Source organism: Artemia franciscana, chromosome 15 (assembly GCF_032884065.1).
Source record: "Artemia franciscana chromosome 15, ASM3288406v1, whole genome shotgun sequence".
Taxonomy (NCBI): domain Eukaryota; kingdom Metazoa; phylum Arthropoda; class Branchiopoda; order Anostraca; family Artemiidae; genus Artemia; species Artemia franciscana.
The window spans coordinates 29,973,297-30,000,686 of record NC_088877.1 but is presented as its reverse complement, the minus strand read 5'-3'; the positions used below and the strand labels follow the sequence as shown (position 1 = coordinate 30,000,686).

The following is a 27,390-nucleotide window of genomic DNA, read 5'->3' as shown; positions in this document are numbered from 1 at the left end:
TTGCCTCATATACCTGGATACCAAAAATTTCAGATGGCCATCAATGGATGATTTAACAGGATGAAAAAGTAGTAAAGACGTAAGTTGGTTAAGTGAAGACACTACTTTCTATTCTCCCTCTATCTATCCGTAGGCTTCATGTATGGATAATGTGGTAAACAGTTGACTCAAAACCTCAATCTTGATTGTAATTTTACCAACTAATTATGATTTAATGAGGTCAACGTCCACAACCTTTGGCTCAACCTACAACAAAATTCTACCAGAACAGTTATTCAGAACATTACAAAATACACACTGATGAAAATAGTTACATTTAAAACTGAAGAGTACACAAGAATACTCTTTAATTGAATAGGCATTTATGCAGGGGGAGCAAAAATTCCGCAAGAGCATTTAATTATTTTGATTCAACGGTAATTTTAGTGGAAAACTCTTTTTCTGAACTAGTTATAACAACAATAATAAAACAGTAATACCAAAGCGTGATTCCCACTCAACACTATTTCCAAACATAATACTCGCTACGTTGAAAATTGTGTCATCCCACTCCCCTCCCTCCAATGATTTAAAATAGCTCCAGGCTTTTTAAGATTTGTTTTAGTTTTTTTTTTTTTTTTTTAATTGACGTAGTATCATGAACCAACTATTGACAGTAAGTAAGTTCAAAATAATACAAACCAATAAAATAAGTCATCCTTTGCATCTAGCCAATTGCTACATAGGCTATATCGAGGTATTTCGGCGGAGGGACGCAATTGTAACGGCAGCAAATATTAGAACGGGAAAGCGATGAATAAGAAATAGAATGATATTGTTGAGTGTTAAAAGGGGAATCCAATTCCATTCTCCTTTTGTTGTTATTGTAGGAAGTTAAAAAAAAACATCACCAAGATTAGTAATCCAGCTACCCGAAATAACGACGATAGAGCACTTCTCTTGATATTTTATTCCTTAGCTTCCTAAATTTATGAAACGGTTGAAACTCATTTTAAAGGACTTTAAGATTGCCTTCAGGAGGATGAACAGGAGCAGATGAGGAGGATGGCGATTCATCCCCCCTCCCTGGAAACGAGAAGACTTTTAAAACATACAAAAATAAAATGGGAAAGATTTTCGTTTAAATAACTGTAAATGCATAGTTCCCCATATCACCCTCCCCTCAGGAAATTTTTCAGCGGCGATCATGTTCCAGGTAACTACTCTAAATGGGAACTGGCAGCGTAAAGAAGCTATTAAATCAATTTTCTGCCATCAAGTTTCCTGATGAAGGCTTTGGGTAGTCTTGGTGAAAAGTTCTTATTGAAATTAGCTACAATAACAACAAAATTCGTATTTCAGTCTTATAAGAGAGACTCTACTCATTGTAATTGAATCCCAACTCCATCTCCTCTTCTATTGCCTGAGTAAGGTCCTAAGTTAAGCCTAACTGAAATCCCAAGCTGTTTCTGGTAATTTTCTATCTTTTAATGTAATTCACCTGGCTCTAATTTCAGACTCGGCACCTACTTCAAAACAAAATTGCGATAAGATAGTAATTACTGCATTAATTAAAGAGTTCTTGCCGTTATTTGCGTATTCTTATTTCATTTATAAATGGAAAAATAGCATTTTCTAAGAGATTATTTACATTTGCGCTAAAGTTTGACTCTTTCTCTTAACTATATTTTTAAAATAGTAAGAAACTTTAGCGTAAAGAGCGGGGCGTTGAGGAGGAAAAGCGCCTTTCATATACGGAGTAATTTCTGTTCGTTTTAAGTTTTAATGTTGCTCCTTACTTTCATATAAAAAAAACTTGTTTTTTTATTTAATTTCTGGACGTGTTTGAATTAATGCATATTTTCATCTTGGCTCTCCGCACATAAATAATTAAAACGAAATTTGCTTATTAATTAATTGCAATTAATCGGAAGATTTTGAGTAAAAGGAGCGAGGGAGGAGGCCTAGTTGCCCTCCAAGTTTTGATTACTTAAAAAAGCAACTAGAACCTTAAATTTTTTACTAACGTTTTCATTGGTAAAAAATATACGGAATTTACGAATTAACTTACGTAACGAACTTCTATGTTCGTATGTTTTTATTGCGTATATGAGGGGGTTCAACCCTCGTTCATACCTCGCTCTTTACACTAAAGCTTAGATTTTGTTTCAATTCCTTAAGAATGACCTCTGAATCACAAAGGCCTTAGAATAAATAGTTGAAATTACTAAAAATACTTTAGCGTAAAGAGTGAGGTATAACGAGGAGGTAAACCCCTCATATGCGTAATAATTTTTGTTCATTTAAGTTTTAATGCTGCTCCTTACTTTCAGTAGAAAAAACTTTTCATATTTATTTTTTCATTGTTTTTTCAAATAATGCTAGAAAATGGGGGAAAATTCTCTTCCCCCATGAGAAGTTTCTCCATGGAAATATCCTCCCAAGTAACCCCCCCTCAAATCTCCCCCCTAAACCAAAAAAAAAATCCCCATGAAAACGTCTGTACACTTCCCAGTAACCATTACTATATGTAAACACAGGTCAAAGTTTGTAACTTGCAGCCCCTCCCACGGGGACTGCGGGAGAGTAAGTCGTCCCCAAAGACATAGTTATTAGGTTTTTCGACTATGGTAAATAAAATGGCTATCTCAGAATTTTGATCCGGTGACTTTTGGGAAAAATAAGCGTGGGAGGGGGCCTAGGTGCCCTCCGATTTTCTTGGTCACTTAAAAAGGGAACTAGAACTGTTATTTTCCGTTAGAATGAGCCCTCTCGCGACATTCTAGGACCACCCAGTCGATACGATCACCCCTGAAAAAAAAAAAAAAAAACTAAATACGCATCCGTGATCTGTCTTCTGGCAAAAAATGCGAAATTCCACATTTTTGTAAATAGGAGCTTGAAAGTTCTACAATAAGGTTCTCTGATATGCTGAATCTGATGGTGTGATTTTCGTTTAGACTGTATGACTTTTAGAGGATGTTCCCCCTATTTTCTAAAATGAGGCAAATTTTCTCAGGATCGTACTAAAATCAGTAATAAAAAACTTATATATTTAAAATCAGCATTAAAATGTGATTCTTTCGATGTAACTATCGTTTGATGTAACTGTATCAAAATTTCGGTTACTATTGAGCCGGGTCGCTCCTTACTACAGTTCGTTACCACGAACTGTTTGATTCAGCAAGGTCATAGCAGTAAATTCTTCAATGTTTGGGTCAATTTTAGGCAGCGCAGTACCGCTGCCTAAGTAAAGAGTGATTCAAAAATGGCTCCTTCAATTGGAAGTTGAAACGGCTAATGTCCTATTTAATAGTCAAAAGTGATTGGAGGGCAACTAACCCCCCTCCCACGCCCACCATTCCCCTAAACACATCAAATCAAATTTTGAGATACCCACTTTGTTCAACGAGGTTGAAAGGTCCGGAAATTATGTATTTGAAGATGATAACCCCCCAGAGCCCTCAGGGGAAGGGTTGTAATTTAAGCCCTGGGAGCATTTAAGGCTTATATAGAAAGAGGGATCGTCTAAACTTCGGAGGGAGCTCATTGGATTGGTAATCAGAAGTTCTAGGGTCCTCTTTAAGATTCAGAGAGATCGGAGGGTTGATACCCCCCCCAGACACACACAAACCTCATATTTTCCCAAAATGCTTCTGATGGAAAGTTTGAGATTGTCTTCTGTTATCGTAGAGACTTCTAAAAAGGCTCATTTGATTGGAAATTAAAATGGCTAATGTCCCTTTTAATAGTCAAAAGTGACTAGAGGGCAACTAACGCCCCTACCATGCCCATCATTTCCGCAAACAGATCCAATCAAAATATTGAAATAGCTTTGTTCTTCAACGTAGTTAAAAGTCCGGGAAATTAAGTCTTTGAGGAGGACACCCCCCCCCCAGCCCTGAGGGCAGGGGTTGTAAATTATGCCCTGAGGACACATAACGTTTTAAAGAAAGGGTGGTCACATAAACTTCAGAGGAGGCTCATTGGATTGGTAATTAGAAGTTCTAGTATCCTTTTTAAGATTCAAAGTGATCGGAGGGCGGATACCCCCCCCCGCACCTCGTATTTTCCTGAAATTTGTTATAGAAATTTAGAAATTTTTAGATGGCCGTTCCTTGTCGTAGAAACTTCTAAAAGGCTCATTCAATTGGAAATTGAAGAGGCTAGTGCCTGTTTTAATAGTCGAAGGTGATTAGAGGGCAACTAACCCCCCTCCCACGCCACCATTTTCCCCGAACACATCCAATCAAAATTTTGAGATAACCATATTGTTCAGCGTAGTTAAAAGGTCCAGAAATTACGTCCTTTAGGGTGACAACCCCCAAATATAGCCCTTAGGGATGTAAGTTATTCCCTGGGGACATAATATAACTTTTTTATAGAAAGGGTGGTCGTATAAACTTTGGATGGGCTCATTAGATTAGTAATTAGAAGTTCTAGTACCCTTTTTAAGATTCAAAGCGACCAGACAGTGGGTACCCCCACCCCTCCCTACACCTAGCATTTTCCTAAGAAGCTTGTGAAATTTTGAGATGGCCATTTGTTGTCGTAGAAGCTTAAAAAAAGACTCATTCCATTGGAAATTGAAAGGGCCTTTTTAATAGTCAAAAGTGGTTGGAGGGCAACAAACCCCCTCCCCCCACGGCCATCGATTCCCAAAACACAACTAATCAAAATCTTTACATAGCCCTTTTATTCTGTGTAGTAGAAAGGTCTGGAAATTATGTCTTTGAGGATGACAATTCTCCTCCCACAGCCCTCAGCGCAAGGGTTGTAAGTTATGCCCCAAGGGCAAATAAGGTTTTTATGGAAAGGGTTGTCACATAAACTCCAGAGGGGGCTCATTGGATTGGAAATCAGAAGCTTTAGTTCCCCCTTTAGGAGTCAAAGTGTTCGGGGGTACCCGCTCCTCCTTCTACGTTGTATTTTCCACAAATGCATCTGATAAATATTTTGAGATAACCATTTGTTCAAAAATAGTCCAAAGATCATATAATAAGGCCTTTGAGGTGGAAATAATCCACCAGAGTCTGGGGGTAAGGGTTGTAAGTTATGCCTCAGGGGTATATAAGGTTTTTATGGAAGGTGTCGTCTTTTGAACTTTAGAAGAAGCTCATTTGATTTGAAATGTATAGTTTTAGTTCCCCTTTAAGAATCAAACATGATGGAGAGAAACTAACCCCCCTCCCCTGAAATCCTCTTTTCCAAAACACATTCAATTAAAATTATAAGATGGCCATTTTGTTACCATTAGTCCAAAATTCATATAACAACGTCTTTAGGGTGGACACAATCCCCCACAGCCCTTAGCAAGGATTGTGTGGTATGCCCGGGTCCTATAAGGTTTTTATGGAATCTTTAGTCTTATAAACTTTGGATTGGATGGAGCTCATTTGATTAGATGTTGGAACTTATAGTGCCCTTTTTAAGAGTCAAAAGTGAATGGAGGGTAATGAGCCCCCTTCCTCCAAGCCTATCATTCCCCAAAACATATCCGATTGAAATTTTAAGAGAGCTGTTTTATCCAGCCTTGTTGAAAGGTTCGAAAATTATGTCTTTGGGTGTGTCAACCTCCCCAAAGTCCTCAGAACAAGGGTTGTTAGTTAGGCAATTCGTTCATTGTTTACACCTAGTATATGTTATTGAAAAAGTGTTTGAACTTTACTTTCTAAGAAGACAAAGGATATTCAGATGAGACTGTCCGAGAATGTTGAAGGGAGTGTTGAACTAAATCAAAACATGTTATGTGTGTACGGATTGTCAAAAGGGCGCAACACAGGAATAACTGAGTATTTTAAATTAGAAAATTCAGGAAATTATAAGGCATATGATCAAAAAGGCAATATTTGCATGCAAACGATACTACTACAACTACCACCACCACTACTACCACACTAGTCCATTTAAAGCATTAAGAGGAAATCTGAACTAAATCAAAAGACGCTATGTGCATGCACATTGTCAAAATAGCGTATCTCAAGGATCGATTTGGGTATGGAGTTGGAACTTTGCAACTACTTGTAGGGCTAAGAGCATTGAGATGAAAATTCCAAGAAGTATATGAACCTAAAGGCTATCAAAGGGACATACCAGCAATGTCATAGCAATAACTAATTGTATTGCATTTAAACTTTGAGGACATGATGAGAGGGATGTTCAACTGACCAAAAGACAATAGATTAATACTACTGCTGCTAGTAGCACTACTGCTATTCAATACTATTACTAGTAATATTAATACTACTATTGTGACTACTATTACAACTATTTCTAAGGGTATGAAGGCGAAATTTTCAAGAAATTTTGAGGGGGAAGATTAGCTGAATCAAAAAACGCCCTTTGTATGCAGGTTGTCAAAAGGGTGTAACAGTAATATCTTAGGAACATTTTGGTGTGTGAAATTGAAACTAACAGGGCTTGTTGTGAGGGTCGTTGAACTAATCAAAAGAAAATATTTACATCCTAATGCTACTGCTTCCACTCATACTACCGCTACTGTTAATATTGTTACTACTTCTTTTACTAATACTGCCACTAATGCTTAAGCTACTGCAATTAATTTTACTGCTACTACTACTACTATTGCTGTTAAAACTAAGGATATTGAGGTAAAAATTCTGAATACATGGAAACTGTATGGAATTAATTGAAAACGCACTATGCCAACACAGGCTGTCAAGCAGACACATCAGAAATGCTTCAGGAGCGGTTGATGGTATGTGTAAAGCTGAAACTTTAAGCGTATATTGAAAGGGGATAATGAAGAAACCAGAGATGCTGTGCGCATACTACTACTAATGTTGCTACAACTATTGCTACTGCGCAAGCTAATGGCATTAAGTGAAGCTTTTAAGAAATATTTAGGCAGATGTTGAACTAAATCAATAAAAAACTATGAGACTGTGGACTTTCAAAAACATAGCAAAGCAAAATCTGAAGAGCAACTTATATTGTTAATTAGATCCTTAAAATTAAATTGTGGAGAACTTTGAACTAGCCAGAAGGCACTGTATGCATACTTTTGATACTACCGCTACAGCTACTGTAACTAATGACGCTAAGGGTATTAAGATGAAGCTTATAGGGAACGTTTAGGAGTTTCAACTAAACAAAAAATTGTATGCATGCAGGTTTTCAAAAGGAGCATATAAGCAATATCATTGGCAGCATAACTATATAATAGCTCAAAATATCATTGAAACTTTATAAGGGGCTAATTTGATTCAAAATTAAAACTTCTGGTGCCCTTTTAAGAACAAAAAGAGACTGAGCAAGCAGTCCTTCCCTCAACCCATTCGCTTTCCAAGCATATCCAATCAAAATTTTGAGGCAGCTCAGCATTTTGCTCAGCATAGTAGGACGGTCCAGCAACTATGTCTTTAGAGATATTAGGCATGCCAACCCCCCCACAATTATGCAACTGGCCCATTACGCTTAAAAAAAACGTTGCTTTACAATAAATCAAAAGGCATTGTGTTTATGGTTGCCAATAAGACACCTCAGCAATACATCGAGAACGACTGAGAGTGTTAAGTTGAAACTTTTGGGGATACTACTATTACTACTTCTACTCTCACAATTTCAATAAATAGAAAGAGAGGGTTTCCAGGTTGTCAAAGAGCATACATAGAATCTTTTGTGAGTGATATTAAGTTTTATTTTTCAGCTCAACTTCAGAAGCTACAAATTTAAATTAACAAGAGCTATGAGCTTATATGGCACTTGTGACGAGGTCAGAAGAGCCAAGAGCCAAGCTCATATGGTATGAGCTCTTAACAAAATTCTAAGAATCAACAGATTGATTTAAAAGGAAAATCAGAGGCTTAATGCCGGTCGGGATTTAAAATAAGAGCTCTGAGTCACGATGTCCTTCTAAATATCAAAATTCATTAAGATCCGATCTACTACTACTACTACTACTACTAATAACTCACTGCAGCACCAAGCCGCCTGAGGCCAACACAGCTACGCACGCTCCTCCTCCAACCTAATCTATTTAAAGCCTCCCTCTTTACACCCTCCCAGGAAGCTCCCATTTCCTTTAAATCCTTATTTATGACATCCTCCCAACCCAGACAAGGACGACCTGCTTTCCGTGTAGCCCCAGACGGTTGGCCAAAAAGGACAATCTTTGGTAATCTGTCATCCTTCATCCGTAGAACGTGGCCTAGCCATCTCAACCTTTCTTTCATTATAGCCCCAGAAAGCGGGATTGAACCACACTTTTCGTACAACCTACTGTTTGAAATACGGTCAGTCAGCCGGGTACCCAGAACAATCCGTAGGCAATTTCTCTGGAAAACATCTAGTAAATTTTCATATGCTTTTCGGAGTGTCCATGCTTCAGAGCCATATTTGACCACTGTCATCACTGTAGCTTCCAATATTCTAATCTTGGTTTGTAGGCTTATCTTTCTATTCTTCCAAACTTTTTTTAACTGTGAAAAAACACCCTGAGCTTTAGCTATTCTACTTTTAACATCATCACTGCTCCCACCATCTTTACTAATAATACTACCAAGGTAACTGAAGCTCCCAACCTGATCAATCTTTTCGTTACCTAAGGTCACCTGTTCATCTTCACTTATTCCTAACCTTAGTGACTTAGTCTTCTTAACATTAATTTTCAAGCCTATTTTAGCACCCTGAACTCGTAAAACCTCTAAAAATTCATTCATTTTGCTCACACTTTCATCTAATATGCTTAAATCATCAGCATAATCTAAGTCCAGGAGCGTTCTTCCTCCCCATTTGATTCCATGGTCTCCAATTGCCTTTCCTGTGCTCCTTAAGACGAAGTCCATCAAAATGATCCATATAAAGGGGGATAGAACACAACCCTGCTTAACTCCTGATTTAATACAAAACCAGTTGCTAACCTCATTTCCTACCTTAACCGCAGCAGTATTATTCTCGTACATAGCGCAAATCACTTTAATGTATTTTTCTGGTATACCATATAACGATAAGACCTTTGTTAACGCTGTTCTATCAACAGAATCGAAAGCTTGCTCATAATCGATAAAACTAAGGACCAAAGGTGTTTGACAACGAAGGGACTTCTCAATTATTAACCTAAGAGTGAAAACATGGTCGACACATCCTCTACCTTTTCTAAAACCGCATTGTTCTTCCCTTAAAACTTTGTCTACAGCATGTCTCAGTCTAAAAAGTATCATATTACTCAGTAATTTGCTACCTACAGAGACCAGACTAATGCCTCGATAATTCCGACATTCACTCTTGTCACCTTTCTTATACAGTGGTTTAATTAAGGTTTTCCTAAAATCATTGGGTACTTCCCCTTTTTCAAAAATCATGTTCATAATCTTCAGTAGCTTATTCCTAACCTCAGAGCCACCATATTTAAGGAACTCATTAATCATACTATCAGCACCTGGGGCCTTATTATTTTTTAATCCTTCTAGTACTGTCGCTAATTCTTCCTCACTAAACAAATCTTCCTTCACATCCAAGGTATCACAAACTTTTTCATTTTCATCTATATCTTTTCCTGCAACTGTATCTCGGTCGTAAGTTATAAATACCTCATTTTTTCTAATTTCTCATCTCCCTTTAGCCCCCCAGATGGTCAAATCTGGGAAAACGACTTTATCAAGTCGATTTGTGCAGCTCCCTGACACGCCTACCAATTTTCATCGTCCTAGCACTTCCAGAAGCACCAAACTTGCCAAAGCACTGAGCCCCTCCCCCAACTCCCCCAAAGAGAGCGAATCCAGTACGGTTACGTCAATCACGTATCTAAGACATTTGCTTATTCTATCCACCAAGCTTCATCCCGATTCTTCCACTGGAAGCGTTTTCCAAGATTTCTGTTTCCCTCCTCCAACCCCTTTTATCCCCGGATCCAATTTCGAGTCGAAAATGGAGCATCTGAGACATAAGATCCTTCCATATATCAAGTTTCATTAAGATCCGATCACCTATTCGTAAGATAAAAATACCCCAATTTTCACGTTTTCCAAGAATTCTGGTTTTCCCCACCAATTCTTCCCAATATCATTGGATCTGGTCGGAATTTAAAATAAGAGCCTTAAAGCACAAGATCATTCTAAATATCAAATTTCATTAAGATCTGATCACCCGTTCGTAAGTTACAAATACCTAAGTTTTCCGAATTACCCCCCCCCCCCCCCCCCCCAATTCCACCAAAGAGAGCGGATCCGGTCCGGTTATGTCAGTCACGTATCTTAGACTTGTTTTTATTCTTCCTTCTAGTTTTATCCTGATCTCTCCGCTTTAAGCATTTTCTAAGATCCCCCCCCCCAACTGGCCTTCCCAATGACGCTAGATCCGGTTGAGATTTAAAATAAGAGATCTAAGTTACGAGGTCCTTCTAAATATGAAGTTTTTTGAAGATCTGGTCACTCCTTCATAAGTTAAAAATACATTATTTTTTCTAATTTTTCAATTAACCCCCCCCCCCCCAATTCCCCCAAATAGAGCAGATCCGTTCCAATTATGTCAATCACGTATCTAAGACTTCTGCTTATTTTTCCCACCAAGTTTCATGCCAATCCCTCCACTCTAATCCCTCCGTTCCGGTTATTTAAATCATGTATCTAGGACTTGTGCTTATTTTTACCACCAAGTTTCATCCCGATCCTGAGTTACAAGGTCCTTCTAAATATATAGTTTTATGAAGATCCGGTCACTCCTTCGTAAGTTAAAAATACGTCATTTTTTCTAATTTTTTCAGAATTAACCCCCCCCCCCAATTCCCCCCAATAGAGCGGATCCGTTCCAATTATGTCAATCACGTATCAAAGGACTTCTGCTTATTTTTCCCACCAAGTTTCATGCCAATCCCTCCACTCTAAGCGTTTTCCATGATTTTAGGTTTCCCCCCAAACTCCCCCCAATGACACCAGATCCGGTCGGGACTTAAAATAAGAGCTTTGAGACACGATATTCTTCTAAATATCAAATTTCATTGAGATCCGATCACCTGTTCGTAAGTTAAAAATACCTAATCTTTTCTAATTTTTCAGAATTAACCCTCCCCCCCTAATAGCCCCAAAGAGAGCGGATCCGTTCCGGCTATTTAAATCATGTATCTAGGACTTGTGCTTATTTTCACCACCAATTTTCATCCCGATCCTCCACTCTAAGTGTTTTCCAAGATTTTAGGTTTCCCCCTCCCAACCCCCCCCCCCCCAATGTCACCAGATCGGGTCAGGCTTAAACTAAGAGCTCTGAGACACGATATCCTTCCAAACATCAAATTTCATTCAGATCTAATCAACTGTTCGTAAGTTAAAAATACTTCATTATTTCTGTTTTTTCCGAAATAACCGCCCCCCCCCACTCACCCCAGATGGTCAAATCAGGAAAACGATATTTCTAATTTAATCTGGTCCGATCCCTTATATGCTTGCCAAATTTCGTCGTAGCTTACCTGGAAGTGCCTAAGGTAGCAAAACCGGGACCGACAGACAGACCGACAGAATTGCAATCGCTATATGTCAATTGGTTAATACCAAGTGCCATACAAAAAAAAATACTATTTGTGTCAGGATTCAAAACGGTTTAAAAAGTTTATCCAACATACAAATAGCAATCCATGCTATGGATGAAAAGATAAATGTTATTTTTCTTCCATGAAAAAGATGTCAATAAATAACGAACAGAATTTAATTTTAAAATTTTTTTTCCACAAAACAAGTTTTTCAAAGAAAAGTAAAGAACTCCATTGAGCCAAGAATGAGCAGAAATAAAGTCAAATAACATTCCAAGCGTAAAATTACCACAAATCACTATCAATAAATAAAAGAAACTCAAAACGAACGGAAATTATAATATATAGCCGATTCAAACTCAAAACTAGCAAAAACTAACATGATTAGGGCTGATAACCCCCATGCTTTCTCAAGACCAGAGCATAATTTGAATTTTACTGAAAACAATAAAGTTTTAAATGTATTCATTTCTCTGACTTTCATAAATAAAAAAATATTAAATCTTTAAGGAATAAATATCAGTACATATCAATTAAACTGACAATCCACTGTCATTTGTTTTTTTGTTTGTTTGTTGTTGCTTTTTTTTTAGTAAAGCGCAAATTCTGCTCTCGTCTTGAGAAGGTATGAAGTTTATCAGCTAACGTATTGCTACTTATGTTAATTTTTGCTTGTTTTGAGTTTGACTCAGCTATTTATTGTAATTTCTGTTGTTGTTTTTTAGTTTCATTTGTTTATTGATAGTAATTTGTGGTAGTTTTACGCTTGGATGATATTTGACTTTATTTCTGCTCATTCTTGGCTCAATGAAGCTCTTTACTTTTCTTTGAAAAACTTGTTCTGTGGAAAAGGTTTTTTAAAATAATTCACTAAATAAAGATGAGCATGCCACACGATACACATTTTAACGATCTTTACAAATAAACTAATATACAATTTTTCAAATATACTTTGCGCTCAAAAGCATACACACTATTTTGTTCGGCGAGGAAGGGGATTTTTTTTCAGAGGGGGTACGAAAAAACTTTCAAATACGGATCAAAAGTTTGTTTTTATGCATTTTTGTCATGTTTCTACGAGACGGGCAAATTCTTTTTTTTTTGGGGGGGGGGGTAAAACTCTTAGACCCCTCCACCACCCCCGAATGCAGCCTTATGTAGGCTTGCGTTATTTCTGTGAACGTTTGACACCAAAAGTTATATAACTATGCCAAAATGGAGCCGATTAAAAAAAAAGCAACAGCAAATATTTGTATACAACCTAGGGCTATATCTGGTCCTATTGGGGGGGGGGGCTCAGGCAAAAATGCAAGGACACCCATTATTATACTTGAAGTTCTATCAGAAAAAAGAAACAAAGTTGTCACTTTAAATGTATCTTTAAAAGCTAAAAGTAGAATTTGCGGAGATAGCGATTATTATATTTTGAGTGAGCGTTAAAAGGTGCACCAAATAGTATGTTGTTCATCTTTTAAAAAGCAAATAAGCCTAAGTATCGAAAGATTTGTCGCCATAGCCAGGGAGTTTCATGCTCCAGATACTACTTCTCACATTTGTAATCGTTTTAGCACACATAATTTCAAAATAAAAAAAAAGCCTACTTGGTTCAATGACAGGTCTACCAAGAGCAGGAATTCTGAAAGTCTGAGTAGCGCCATTCGAGCCTCCTCCGCCGAAATTCTGTGCAGCATTAAGTGTTAATTCAAAAGTATCTCCTTCTAACTGTTGTTTGTTAATCCAAAACATATCTGGGGTATATTCAGCCCCTCCAACACTTCCATAATATTCTCTTTGGTCATTAAAAATCATACCTGGCCTAACCTGCAATGGTGGCGTAGGCCGGGGTTCATTCACTACAGTAGCAACTGGGTTTGACGGCACTGGGTAGATATTAGTCTCTGGATCTGGCAGTGAAGTAACTACACTTGAATATAGTTGTGTAGGTGTCACTAGTGAGCTAGTACTAAATTCTTCTATTGAAGGTAATAAGGTACTTGAAGTAATAGTACTGAATATTGTACTAGTAACTTCCATAACTGGGGAAATCACTGGAGTAAATGGTTCTGGTTCGTCTTCATATTCGTAATGTATTTCTTCGTAAACTGTGTCATTATAACCGTTATCAACTTGCTTAGTATCTTGAGTTTCTTTGTTGGGAGTACCAGAATTTTCTTCAACATTTGTAACTTCAAAAATGTTTTGTTTGTCTTCTATCTCAGCAGTGCTTTCATCAACTTCGCTTTTAATTGTATGAAGTGGGGATTCAGAATCCTGTGACGATTTAGTGTTTTCTACACTTTCACTAAGAGCCTCAGCGTTATCTCTAATAGACACTACATTGGAATTATCAGCTTGATCACTTGACTCACTTTGTTCTCCTTGATCATCAGTTAACTGATAGTATTCATCTAAACTAACTTCTTCTTCATCATCTTCTTTTTCAATTGACGTTGATGGGGCTTGTGTAGATACAGGCATTGGTGAAGATGTGCTAGGTATCTCTTGCTTTGAACGTTCAGTATTTGAGATGGCAAATGCAAACAGATCTAAAATAAAAATTATTTCAGACAGACACACATAACGGAAGGACATACCCCATTAAGAATCACTCATGAACCTTCAATAGTAATTAGAATAGAACGTAAGAAGTACATCAAATATGTGGAAACCGATATAAACGGGTTTAAAATACCAAAACTTTGGGAGTTTCGATCCTGCTTTATCGGACGCCTATTTAACATCCTTCTAGATTTTTTGCTGTAGATACCTATGAATATAAGGTGAACCTATGAAACAATGAAGTTCCAAGCATTTATTAAATTCTAAAAAAAGGGGAAAAGCTTAGGATTCTATGATAAAAGCTACCCATTTCAGTCTCAGGTATTTCTAGCGGAATAAAAATTTCATAGTCCCTGGCTATTTCAGTGTAGGGAAAACAAAATAAAAAACAGGAAAAAATTACAATATTTGAAATAAAAAACGCGAATTGATGGAGTGTAGTAATTTATCATCCCGAAAAAAGGTTAAGAATAAAGAATATGCAGGAGCGCTACTGCATTAAAGAGAGAACCCAAAATGCCCCTGCTATACATGCCCAGTACTTACTTAATTGAAATAGGGCACAACCGTAAGCGTAAGCTGTTCCTGGCATCCAACAGCTCCCTCATGGTGGTATGCCAAGAGCATCTGTCTCTCGCGAGTGGCTCGACCAGTTCATGCCAGGACCCGTCCCATATCCTTTCATACTTTCTGAATCCACCCTGCGGTTCCAACTTGGCTTTAACACCACTCATTCATGTTTTCTTATTTTCACCACTTGTCTCTTCCTCTATTAGCTTTGTGGACAAAAGTACTTTCAGCTCTTCTCAGGACGTGGCCGAACCACAGAGCCAGTTTTGTTTGATCGCGCTACTAATGTCAAGCTCAAGTTGACGCTTCTTCCGCAGGTCCAAATTTCTCATTCACTCGTTAAGTCTGATACCAACGGCTTTCAGACAGGTGTGATCGAACAAACTTAGAGCTTCGATGTCACTTACTTTCAGAGCCCACGTCTCGCAACCGTATATTAACTTTTTTCTTAAATAAATACGAAAAAGGAATCAACATTTTTTTTTCTGCTGACTAAAATCAAAGCAAGAAACAATACTTACCAGGTAAAGGAGGTGGAGTTACCCTCACAGGCGGTCGAAGTGGTATTGTGACAGGTCCCTGGGGCCTCGGACCAGGAAGTATACCTGGCCTTTGAGGCACTATTTGAACCGGCAATGGAATTCCATTAGGATTAAAAGGCCTCTTGTTTACATTTGCAGGTTCTAAAGGGATAGCTTCAAAAGGCAACACATTCTGTGTTGGAGGCCCTCTGTTATTAATTCGATGATGGAAAGGCAGACGATTTTGAGGTGGTACTGCTGCAGGTGGATGCATTTGGTCATCAATGGTCGTGTGAAGGTTTACATTTCCTACAAAAAAAAAAACACTTTCGTTACTTTTGTCTAAAAAAAGTTCTATGGGAAATATAAAATTATGGCAAGACTTTTTTGTACTTGGTCAATAACTCATAATGCTGTGATACTTGGATATTAGGATTTAATTTAAAAAAATATGTGATTCGCAAGCAAACTTCAACATTCAAACTCAAACATCAAACGGATAAAACGGCTCAAGTATGGTACACCTTAAAAACACTTACACAAGAAAAATCTTACTGACATTGTGTTCTACTAATCCATCTGTTTGAGATATATTATTTTTTACTTCTGTAACAGCTATGTCAGAAAACCACATAAACTTTCCTATTGTCAGGCAAACCCTCGGACAAATCGGTTAGGGAGGAGGAGGAAGAGGCTTAAACAGACATGTTTGTGTCAATGTCAAACGTTGTCAATGCTTTTAAGTTTCAAAAATGTCATACTATTTGTAGTTTTGAACTTCTAAAGGGTGAAGGATATGCGCACCTTCTCTCTTGCGGGCACCCACGTTTGCTATATTCTATCAAAAACAAGATAAAGATAAAGACAAAAACGATCAATCTATCGGCTTTTGTGACAGCCACCAGCTTTGTTGATTCTTAGAATAGCAGATGCTCCATGCTCCTTAACTAAAATCAATAACACTAACCTTCTCCTTCTTTACGGACCCCTGCTTCCCCTTTGTTGGAGCTTTCTGGACAAGGACCTAATGTACTAACATAGTGGACAACATCGATAAAGAACTTTTTTTTACCGAACGGAATAAGAACAGAAAAGGATAGCGTTCCTGTAGTTCCAGAACTGTGAAGAATTCCCCAATATGCAGTTCGAGTCGACAGTGGTCTTCAGAAAGAAGCTAATAATAATATTAAGTTTTAATACCCTAAGACTTTAAGTTTTTATAGGGTACAAAAAGACAAGCGATATTGCTAAAAAGAAAGTTTATTTTAAAATTATCTGTAATTTTAAAATCAGTTTTTACAACAATGAAATTATCTGCAAAATTTGGTTCGATTTAGCAGACCTTTTTGATTTTGCATTCAAAATGTTCATTCTCTTAACTAAAATGCCAGCTAAAGGAAGAATTCACTGAATATGCTGTTTTCAACGATCCAGAGAAAACTCGAAAGGAGCACAATAAATTTAAGTTAGAAGTTTGGCTTTTGATAAGAAATTTTTTTAAATTTGAAATTCCAAGATAACTAAAATTTAGTGAAGCAGGACATTAATAGTCAGAAACAGCTTCTTGTAAAAAGAACTTTATTCAATCAAAGAGCGGTAAGTTCATGTTTCTGGTCATTCAAGAAAAAAGATAAATTCTCTTAAAAGAGGCGTTGTGACATGAATAGAAAACTGTTAAACAATTATAACGAAATTAGAGTGACGACAACAAATTCACATTATAGACAAGAAAGGACCAAATTAGAACGCCCAAGAATCACGTCTAGCATTAATACTAACAGGATATGTATAATCGTCAGTGAAAACTTTCCATTAAGAAGCATGTAGATGGCTGCACTATAGAATTAAAAACGACCCTATTTACAAATTATTGTTCCAATGAACAGTATTTTTCAGTCAAGCTAAAGAGGAAAAGTTACTGATCTATACTGTCGTCGTTACAGCATTACTCTACTTCTATCATTATAAATGTGTTTAGTTTGTGTGGCCAAACTAGTTAGAATTGATTGGGTGGTCTTGTTAGCCTTGATAAGAGAACCGACTAAAAGCCTACACCTACTTTCTCAGAAATCTTAGAAAAATTATTTGGCTTCTCCTGTTTTGTCCCAGAGATGGAGATGATATTAAGACTTAACAAACTTAGAAACCATATTTAACAAATAACATCAATAGAAAATATGAATCTTGTTTCTTTTTGATTGAACGGAGCAGAATTTACTTCTCAAAATGTTCCAGCAAACCTGCCAAGAAAAGTAAAAAATTTGCTAAAAGATAATATCATTTGAGCTATTTTACAGCTTTGTAAGCTCTCTGATACGTTACCTTCTTTGATTGAAAACTTTGCCGACACAGGAAATGTATTATTAATGCTAAAGATACATTGAGCAGACGGAATTTTGCTTAAGACCATGATTAAGTAAACTTGAAAACATCGAGGTTCGAAATTGAAGTTAGGGTAGCCTTCTGTCTTTCAATTCTCTAGAGACAGTCGATTATCAAAAACCCTTCAAATAGCACTTATTCATTGGCGGAAATAGCAGGTTAATTATACCAGCTTGTCAATCTGGTCTCTAGGGGTGCTATCAATGATCTTAAACAATTCTTTCTGGCAAAAAACTTGTAAAAATTCCAGATAGCTGAAAATATTCTATGGGACTGTTCGAAAACAGGAAAATACATCGAAAAATGGCTGCAATCATCTTACGGGTTATTGTCTTTTGCTCAAGATAGTACCGATTTTGTTCTAAAAGCAATATCCTTCATAGAGTACACTTGTGAAAAAGAGCTAGACATTTTCTAAGATTTCTAAGCAATTAGAGGAAATAGAGCAAAATCCTAGCAAATATTTTGTAGCATCTTCAAGAAGCTACGGCCTGATATTAAAAGCGGTATCTTCCGCCAATGAATACTTGAGTACTTTTTAAATATAAATTTTCAATTTTAACATGGGATTTTCGAGTTCCATCAGTTCAGTTAATCACGGGCTTAATAATTAGTAAAATATTACACAAGTATTTTTTCCTAATTTTAAATTAGCCTCTCGTTAGCTTTTCGAACTGTAGACACATTCAAGATCCCCCATCCTTTTTTACCCAAATTTTAAGGAAATAACACTTGAGTAATTTGATATATTTGAGAGTTACCTATGGCAATGGGGAAATTTTCTAATTAGCCCTTTGACTTTGCGACGATTAGTAGATGCTAAGGCTTAAAAAATGATTTGTAAGGCTTGGAATGGCCTTAAGAAGTATACTTTAACTGCGTTGGTTTGTTTTCATGACATCTGTCGCCTAACTTTTTTTAACCAATCATACTATTCCTTAAGCATATGTCAGAAATGAGAGCCGTATTAACCCACCTTTTTTATCAGTTGCTGTATTTACCTTTTCCTGCTATGTCAAATTTTGAATCATTAGAAAGAGCAAAAAACTAATTTTAACAAAAGACCTATTTTTTTTTTTTGAAAAAATGAAAAGAAGTAAAATTCAGCCGATGCTGAGGCTTATAAAATGATTTCTAAGGCTTGGAATTCCCTAAGAAAGTGTGCTTTTATTCCGTTAGTTTATTTTCATGACATGTATCGTCACATTTTTTTTAGCCAATCATACTATTTCTTAAGCGTGTGTCAAAAATGAAAGCCATATAACCCCACCTTTTTTATCAGCTGTAGGATTGATCTTTTGCTGATATGTCAAAATCTGGCACAAAAGAAAGAGTACAAAATCTGATTTTTTTCTTGTATAAATTCAAAAGGAGTAAAAATCAGCCGATGATGATGGTTACAAAATGATTTTTAAGGCTTGGAATTTCCTTAAAAAGTTCGCTTTAAATCCGTTGGTTTATTTTCATGTCATCTATAGTCACATTTTTTTTTACCAATCATACCATTTTAAGCCTATGTCAGAAATGAAAGCCATATAACCCCACTTTTTTTTATCAGTTGCTTTGTTTACCTTTACCTGCTATGTCAAATTTTGAACTATCAGAAAGAGCATATCAAAAAATACAAGAAGTTTGAGTAAACGTTTTTTACAGATTACTCTCCAGTTTTTCTCCGGCTGAGCACTGTCGTGCAGATTAAATTTGGAAAAAAAATCCAAAATAAATTTGGATTAAATTTGGAAAAAATTTTTCATTTGCATTATCAGTAACTTGTCGAAGCATTATAGTTTTATATTTACATAAAATTTTTAATTTCATATTAAAGTTACGCATTATATTACGTTTATACTTAAAGATAATAACGAGGAAAGGGCTAACTTTCCATTAACGACAGATTGATTTTCTAGGTTTTATTTATAAACCTAATATTCGGTCGTATAAATTCTGATGAAAACCATTCAAACTTCGATGATTATGAGGAATAGATAAGTTAATAGGATTTAATTCATAAAATGCTACTCATCCAAAAAATGGCCGATTCATTTAGTTCTAAATTTTTCCAAGACAGAATTATGGTCTTCGGTAGATCTAAACATGGTGCAAACAAAATTCCTATTGACGGATTGGTCATTCGCCAATTAGAATTAATAAGGTCAAGACATATATATATATATTTGGGCATAGTTCTTAATGAAAAATTTTCTTTTGGATGAAGATTCGATACTGGTTTCGTGAGTTGCACTGGTTTTACAGGTCTTTTTTTTTATTTGCCAAGTAACTATAGAGCTTTGAGTGCATGCATCAATAAATTTAAAAAAAATAGATTTCATTTGCTATATCAGTACATTTCGAAGCTCGACTAGGTAGAAATCAAAATGTCTTAGAAAACATTACTTAGGCACCGTAGAACTTCTTTTTTCGCATATCATTCTAATAAAAATTTTGTTGAATAATTCTAATAAAAAATATTGTTAAATAATAAATAAATGTTAAAAACGTAACTCAACATTAATAAATGAATGAATTGAAAATGAATGAACGAGTTAGTTCAAGGTCTGTTTCAGATCTTAATATAGTTCTCAAAGAAAATGTGTTTATTTTCTAAGTACTTGTGTCTTATAGCCACCACACTCAAGTTCTGTCGAGAAGTGAAGTTCTTTTTTCGCATATCTAACAACCCTTATAGTAGAGATTGGGCATTTGCTGGTATAGTGAATGAGAACATTTTTTTCTCTCCATATATTGGTGCATGAGAATACACCTGACCTGGCAACTGAAGAAAAATATTTTTAAAAGCCAATGTAAGCAATTATACAAACAATGAATTTTCACCTTCATTGTGATGTTCTGCGTGTAAAATGACTTAAGTGACAGGTTTTTTACAGATTAAAATACGTTTTTTCCTTTTTCCCTTCTTAAAATTGCCATCCCTTACAAGAATCTTATTTAAGATAATCTCAAATTACTAATTTTATTAGTTTCCCCATCCTTATCAAATCTCTCCGGATCGAGCTAAAAAATTCTTGGTACTTTCCTTCATGGGAATTTCTTGAAGAAGTGAAAAAAAAAGTTTTTTTTTCAACTGAAAGTAAGTAGCAAAATTGAAACTTAAAAGAATCAGAAATTATTCCATATAAGAGGGGGGTTGCCCTTTCCTCAACCCTAGAACTTTACGCTAAAGTCTTAAATCTTTAAAAATGCTTCTCGATCTAACTTGACGGCCCTTGTGTTGAGCAGTCTTTGTTATGAAATTGTGAAAAATGTCAAAGTTTAAGATAAAGAGCAAGGGGTGAGGAAGGGGCAGGTCCCCTCATATACGAAATAATTTCTGCTCGTTTTAAGTCAATACCAGGATATCCCCTTCCCTCTCCCGTATATTATTTACCCGAAAAATTCCCCAGTAAACTTTCCTTTACGAAAAATTCTCTCCGTGGAAATCCCCCCAAAAATGTCCATATATTTCCCATAACAGATACAATATGTGAAAAATGGGGAAATTGCATAGCTTACAGTCCTATCCCCAGGAACTACGGGGGGTGATGTCAGCCCCAAAGAATAATTATTATACCTTTCAACTATCCTGGACCAAATGGCTATCTCAAAATTTAATCGGATGTCTTTGGGGGAAAAGGTGCGAGAAAGGGCGGCTAGTTGCCCTCCAATCTTTTTGGTTACTTATAAAGTTTCCTAAAACTTTTGATTTCCGTTCAAATGAGCCCTGTCCCAAGTTTTTAGGATTATTGATGCCATTCGATCATATTGATTCTCATTGGGCCATGTCGCTCCTTACTTACAGTTTGTTACCACGAACAGTTTGACAGAAACTTTACAAATATCAACAAACATTATGAAAATATTAATAAAATTTAAGATCTGAATGTATCACACAGGCCTTTTGATATTCAGAGTGCAACAAATATTTTTAAAATTGACATACGTATTCGTATGGAACGTTTTGGAACGTATAGACACCCTTAAGTAAACGGTAAGAGGGCTAGACCTTCAATAAGATACCATGTACAATTTATAGCTACTAACTTTAAAACTGAACAATAAATAAAGTATTCGCATAGCCGTTCACTATTAAAGAAGAAATTAATGTAATATATTATTTGCCTTTGATGATGGGTTATCTTATATTTATTTACACTTTACCGTCCACTTCGACTTTACCGTCCACTGGGCAACATCCATTGTCGACTTACTCCGCTTTTTTTCTTTTTTTTTTTTACTAATACAAACGAAGCATTCTATACAAATAGACCGTTCTTTTGAGCCCCTGTGTATAATCGTGTTCTTGTTTTTTTTCTGTAAATAAATCTCTTCATGTTTTGGTTTGAATGAAACCTTAAGGTAATATTTTACACGTAAAAGAAATTAATATAGAAAATTTCAGTGCGTACCGCTATAAATTAAAAATGGACTAATGCAACTAAAACTAATTATTCAAATAATTCAAAGAGAAACAAATTTAGGCAAAATTATTTCCCATATTTTAGTAATGCCAATGAGAGCAACAGACGCTAAATAATAGCATGCTTTTTTGGTTGCTACTTTCACTATTTAATTTAAGATAACACCAAATTGAAACCACATTAGCCCGATTAAAACTTTCACGCTTAAAAGCTCTGAGGCATCAAAGGTGCCTGAATTTTGTATAACCTTCAAATAACTTGATTAATAGTGTAGAGTTTGATGATTTAAATTCATTGATATTTTTCTCAGCTGTTCTTTTTTAGTTGCTTGTTCAGGGAAACCTTATTTTTAAGAGGAGTTAAATTCAGTTTAAATTTATTGATATTTTTCTCAGCTGTTCTTTTTTAGTTGCTTGTTCAGGGAAATCTTATTTTTAAGAGGAGTTAAATTCAGTTTAAATTCATTGATATTTTTCTCAGCTGTTCTTTTCAGTAGCTTGTTCAGGAAAACCTTATTTTTAAGAGGAGTTAACTTCGCTATGACTAATTTCTAACTAATAAATTGAATAGAACAAAATGCCTTGCACGATGCCAAGGAGACTAACTGATTGTACATTTATTAATTCTTTGACAGGGTATCTTTTAGAGAGGTTTCAACAGCCTACTAGTTTTTGTTTTTACTTACTACTGCTTTGTTTTTAATACTAGTTTTGTTTTTACTAGTCTCAGAGAGCGAGAATAATTTTGGAAACTGTACAAAAAATAGAAATTTTTAAAGCCATATGGCCCTTCATTTTGGCGACGGCATAATTTTTTCACAACAAGCAAATAGGGAAAAAACATCTATGGAGATCCTAATTCCACACTTACCACCATTTAGTAAGCAGCTAGCGCTAATGAAATGAACAGAAAAAATAGGCCAGATTAAAATACAATTTTCTTTGATTTTTAACATGGGGAATCGATAGCCCCTATTAAAGATTAAATAAAAAAAAAAGTTTTTTCAACTGAAAGTAAGGAGCAACACTAAAACTTAAAATGAACAGAAATTATTACGTGTATGAAGGGGTTGCCCCTCCTCAGCACCTCGCTCTTTACTTTAAAGTCTTTTAGTACTTAAAAAAAAACATTTACCCTTAACATCTCCGCATGTAAAATTGAGTCGGCAAAGAAGAAGCAATGCATAAGAAGAATTTCGTTTAGCAATAATGGAAAATTCCTCCATTGTAAAATTTCCCTTGAAAAAATCAATCCCTAGAAACTTCGCCCACCCCCCACGCGAAATATGTACGCATACTTCCCAATAACAAATACTATGCGTAAAAAATGGGAAAATTTTATAACAAAGACCTTTACCCAAGGGCTGTGGGGGGGAGTCATGATATCTCCAGAGGCAGAGCTATTCGGCCTTTCAACTATGCTGAACTGAATGGTTATCTCAGAATTTTGATCGGACGATTTCGAGAAAAAAGAGGACGTGGGAGAGGTGACTAAAAGGGCACTAGAACTTTAAATTTTTGTTCAAATGAGCACTCTCTAGATATTCTAGGACCACTGGGTCGATACGATCATCCCTGGGAAAAAACAACAAAGGCAATAAATACCAATTTTACACTTTTACAGATAGGAGCTTCAAACCTCTACATTACGGTTCTCTGATACGCTGAATCTCATGGTGTGATTCTCATTAAGATTCTATGAGTTTCAGGGGATGCTTCTCCTTTTTTTTCGAAAATCAAGCGAATTTTCGCAGGGTAGTAACCTTTAATGGGTAAAACTAAATTTAATGAAACCTATATATTTGAAATCAGCATAGAAATCCAAATCTTTTGATATATCTACTGGTATCAAAATTTCGTTTTGAGAATTTCGGTTACTAATGAGCCAGATCACTCCTTTCTTACCACGAACTGTTTAATTAAGTTATGACAGTCTCGAGGAAAATTTTTCAATCTGACACAATTTTTGAGCGGTTTCAGGCTCCCTCAAAAACTTTTTTACTCATGATAAAACATTTGGAAGGTAGATCTTGATAAGAGCTGCCATTTTAGACTAAGCATTGACAGAAATATATTTACCATCACATGATCTCTTGCAAAATGTTTTTAGATTTTTCACGTATGGGCCGTGGTTAGCTCTTTACTAGGTTCCAACTACCATTAAGCAATCATATACGTCCGTATAAACTGAAGAATTGTTACAGGTAATAATTTGATATCTTCACTTGAACGACTCTATGAAGGTGAGACTTATTTATTTATATTGAACAGTTGCAAGTCATCTTTTATGGTGGGGAGTCCAGAAGTTCATTTTATGGGGGAACGGCACCTGAAGAATGGGAAAGGCCATTTGTATGGCTAACATCCTTTAACTTTTAAATGAACACTTCTTCAAGTTAACGTGAATAAGCAGTGATGTAGCACGGAGCCCACGTCCTAACCTTCCCTATTGGAAGAAACATATTCACAAAAAAGTTAAGAAAAGGTGCAGAGAGGCGACACCTCCCTTCTCCCCGCCTATGCCTGAAAGACTGATGAACACGGAGGATTCTATTAATATGCATAATTGCACTGAGAGGGGGGTAGGGGACATAAACCCTAGATAGAGATTTTAGAAGAGCCTCAATTGAAAAATTATGACATGAGAATTTACCTTTGGAGGACATTTACATGGACTAAATAATGATAATAGACATGCTGAGACTCATACTAGAGCAATCTCGAGAAGGAGCGCTTAGGGATTTCTTGGACTTCCGAGACCAAACTGCATAGAGTGACATATAATAATATATGTTACATCTGTCTCAACCATGTGAAAAATTAGAAATTTATTTTGATTTTGAAAATTTTTTGCACCAGCTGTTGAATAATTACATTCCTGAAACCCCGTATTTGACACAAAAATCGATGAGTTAAAGAGGAAACAATTCAAAATGAAGACGAGTTGTATACAAAAGCTTTAATTTTCCTCACATATTTCAAATCTGACAATTTGTAATGGAACAAGGAAGGAATCCTATCCTATGCAAAACCCTTCCTTATATTACAGGAAGAGATTAATTGTAATGGTACAGTTAAATAAACCACAAAAAGGAAAAGCCGGGGCTACGCTCTGTTAGGTAAATTTAAGCAGGAATCAAGCAATTTGGCAGCAGTCAGATTCCGAATGGTAAACATGCTTATGCTAAAAAATGAGTTAACAATTTTTATTTGATGAAAACTTTTGGATAAGTTCATCCAAAAGAAGATTTATTTCAACGCTCGTATGCAAACCTAACCATCGTATAGTTGTAATCATTTTGCTTTTATTAAAATGAAGTAGGGGGCCTAGCTGGCAAAATTCTGTTACTAAATGAAAATTTTATAAAATTTGGCCTGAAAATTTTTGGGAGACAGCGTGGGGGGGGGTAATAATGATTTTGTTCCGAGCGCAAGAGAGGTCAGAGTCGCCACTGTCTCACTCACTCTATAAACCAAAAAAAAACTATCGAACTCCCATCTTAAAAGCTGTTGTCTGATGCCTTCTTTCTTTTTTTTGTTATTTTAATGTGCTGTTATTTACATTTATTGTTAATTTCTTTTGATGATGTTAAATAACATTGTTATTTTCAATTTCATTTTCTTGTAGGGTTTAGCTCTACGGTGTAGTTTTTTTCTTTTCTTTGTTGGTAAAGCTTTCTGGGCGTGAAGCCATAATACTTAGTCTTTTATTGCTATATACTAGTTCACTGTTTTAAGTATGTTTTACCCCTTATCTATAGGCTCTCATTTCATTTTATTTATCAAAGGAAACGCAGTTTGGTGTATAAACCACGTAAATAGAAGTCAGTTGATAGGTTTGCAGGTAAAATTGTAATTAAAGAGATTTGTTGTAGTATTTTCATGTCACGTTGTTTTGACCATGTTACTTGGAATTTTTCCAAGAAAATATTATTGTCCGAATTATAGTCCTTTAACACCCCCTTGTGTTACTTGTGACTGTCTTTGACTTTTTTTTGTGTCATGGAGAAATGGATTAGGAGACAAACCGATCAGATGATTGGTTTGAGAAAGACAAACCTCTATTTAACCTACAAAGCCATAGGATTTTACAGATGTGTACACAGAATTTTGTTCAGGCAGAAAAACGCAAGAAATAGGGGGATTATATGTACAGCATAAGAAAATATAGATACAATCGCAAAAACATGACGATATGTTGGTGTTTGGCGAGTTTAGACTGCTAGGCGGGCTTTCTAATTGTGTTGCGGAGCAACACTACTGCTTTCGTAGTTTTTTTTTTTTTTTTTTTTTTTTTTACCGTGATCAGCAACCTGTAGCTCCGAAGTGGTAAGAGTTAAAAATTTGAGATTTTTCAGAGGGAAGGGAAACGTGAAACAGAGTAAAAAAGTTCCAGAGAAGTTCCTAAAATTTCTAACAGTTTTCCATAAAAAAATAAAACCATTTTTTTCTTAGAAACTCTGCGTTCGATGTTTGGCGTCAAGTTAAGACGACCCTAGCTTCGGAAATAAACTTGTTAGAAATACAGTTATGCTGAACTCATGTAGAACTTTCATTTGTCTCTTCGAGAACCGGAGCACAAAATTCCGTAGCTCTTAGAGATTTCCCGGAAATAATTCCGGAAAAGTCCATCTCGTTCCGATTTTTTTTGGAATTTTCTCAAATTTTCGATTTTGATGTTTCTTATATTTTTATCGAGTAGTGCTATGATAAGTATGCAAGAAGAAGTGAAGTGTTCTATATACCAAGTTGCTTCGTTCTCTAAGAAATAATTTCCGAAGTTTCGACGTTCTAGAGGTAACTTCTGTTCTGGACCAGCTAGAATTTTTTTTTCCAACGCGGTTCGACAGGTCTCGATCTCCTAACAACTGGAGCTTACAATAGTTTCTCCGAAATAAAATTCCTTCTTTGGGTTTTTCTATTTGGAAGTTTTGTCATGCCCTCGGGGCAATTTAATTTTTTGGTGAATTTGGTTTGTTTTATATTTTCCTAGTTTAGACCATCAAAAGTTAAGCAGAAAACTATAAGACGTTATTTCCGTATCTCTTTCAGATTTCCCGGAAATAATTCCCGAAATATGCGTCTCGAAACATAATACTTCGAATTGGCGTCAAGTTAAGACGGCCCTAGTTTCGGAAGTAAACGTTTTAGAGATAAAATAATTATGAACTCATATAGAACTTTTATTGATGTTTTCGAGAACTGAAGCATGAAATTCCATAGCTCTTATAGATTTCCCGGAAATAATTCCGGAAAAGTCAATCTCGTTCCGATTTTTTGAAATTTTCTTAAATTTTCGATTTTTATGTCTATTTTATTTTTATCGAGTAGTGCTATGAAAGTTATGCAAGAAGAAGTGAAGTGTTCTTTATACCAAGTTGCTTCGTTCTCTTAGAAATAATTTCCGAAGTTTCGACGTTCTAGAGGTAACTTCGGTTCTGGGCCAGCTAGAATTTTTTTTTCCAACGCGGTTCGACAGATCT

At 35.9% G+C, this 27,390-nt stretch overlaps 1 protein-coding gene across 4 annotated transcripts in view; it reads right to left on the bottom strand.

The window, feature by feature from the left end:
* Positions 1–27,390, bottom strand: part of LOC136036316 (uncharacterized) — a 106,729-nt gene that overhangs the window by 34,961 nt on the left and 44,378 nt on the right. For all 4 annotated transcript variants that reach the window (XM_065718467.1, XM_065718469.1, XM_065718470.1 and 1 more), the window contains exons 4-5: positions 15,112–15,420; positions 13,063–14,007 (exon numbers count right to left, since the gene is read on the bottom strand). In XM_065718467.1, coding sequence (XP_065574539.1) covers positions 13,063–14,007; positions 15,112–15,420 — 1,254 coding nt within the window. The remainder of the gene's footprint in view (positions 1–13,062; positions 14,008–15,111; positions 15,421–27,390) is intronic.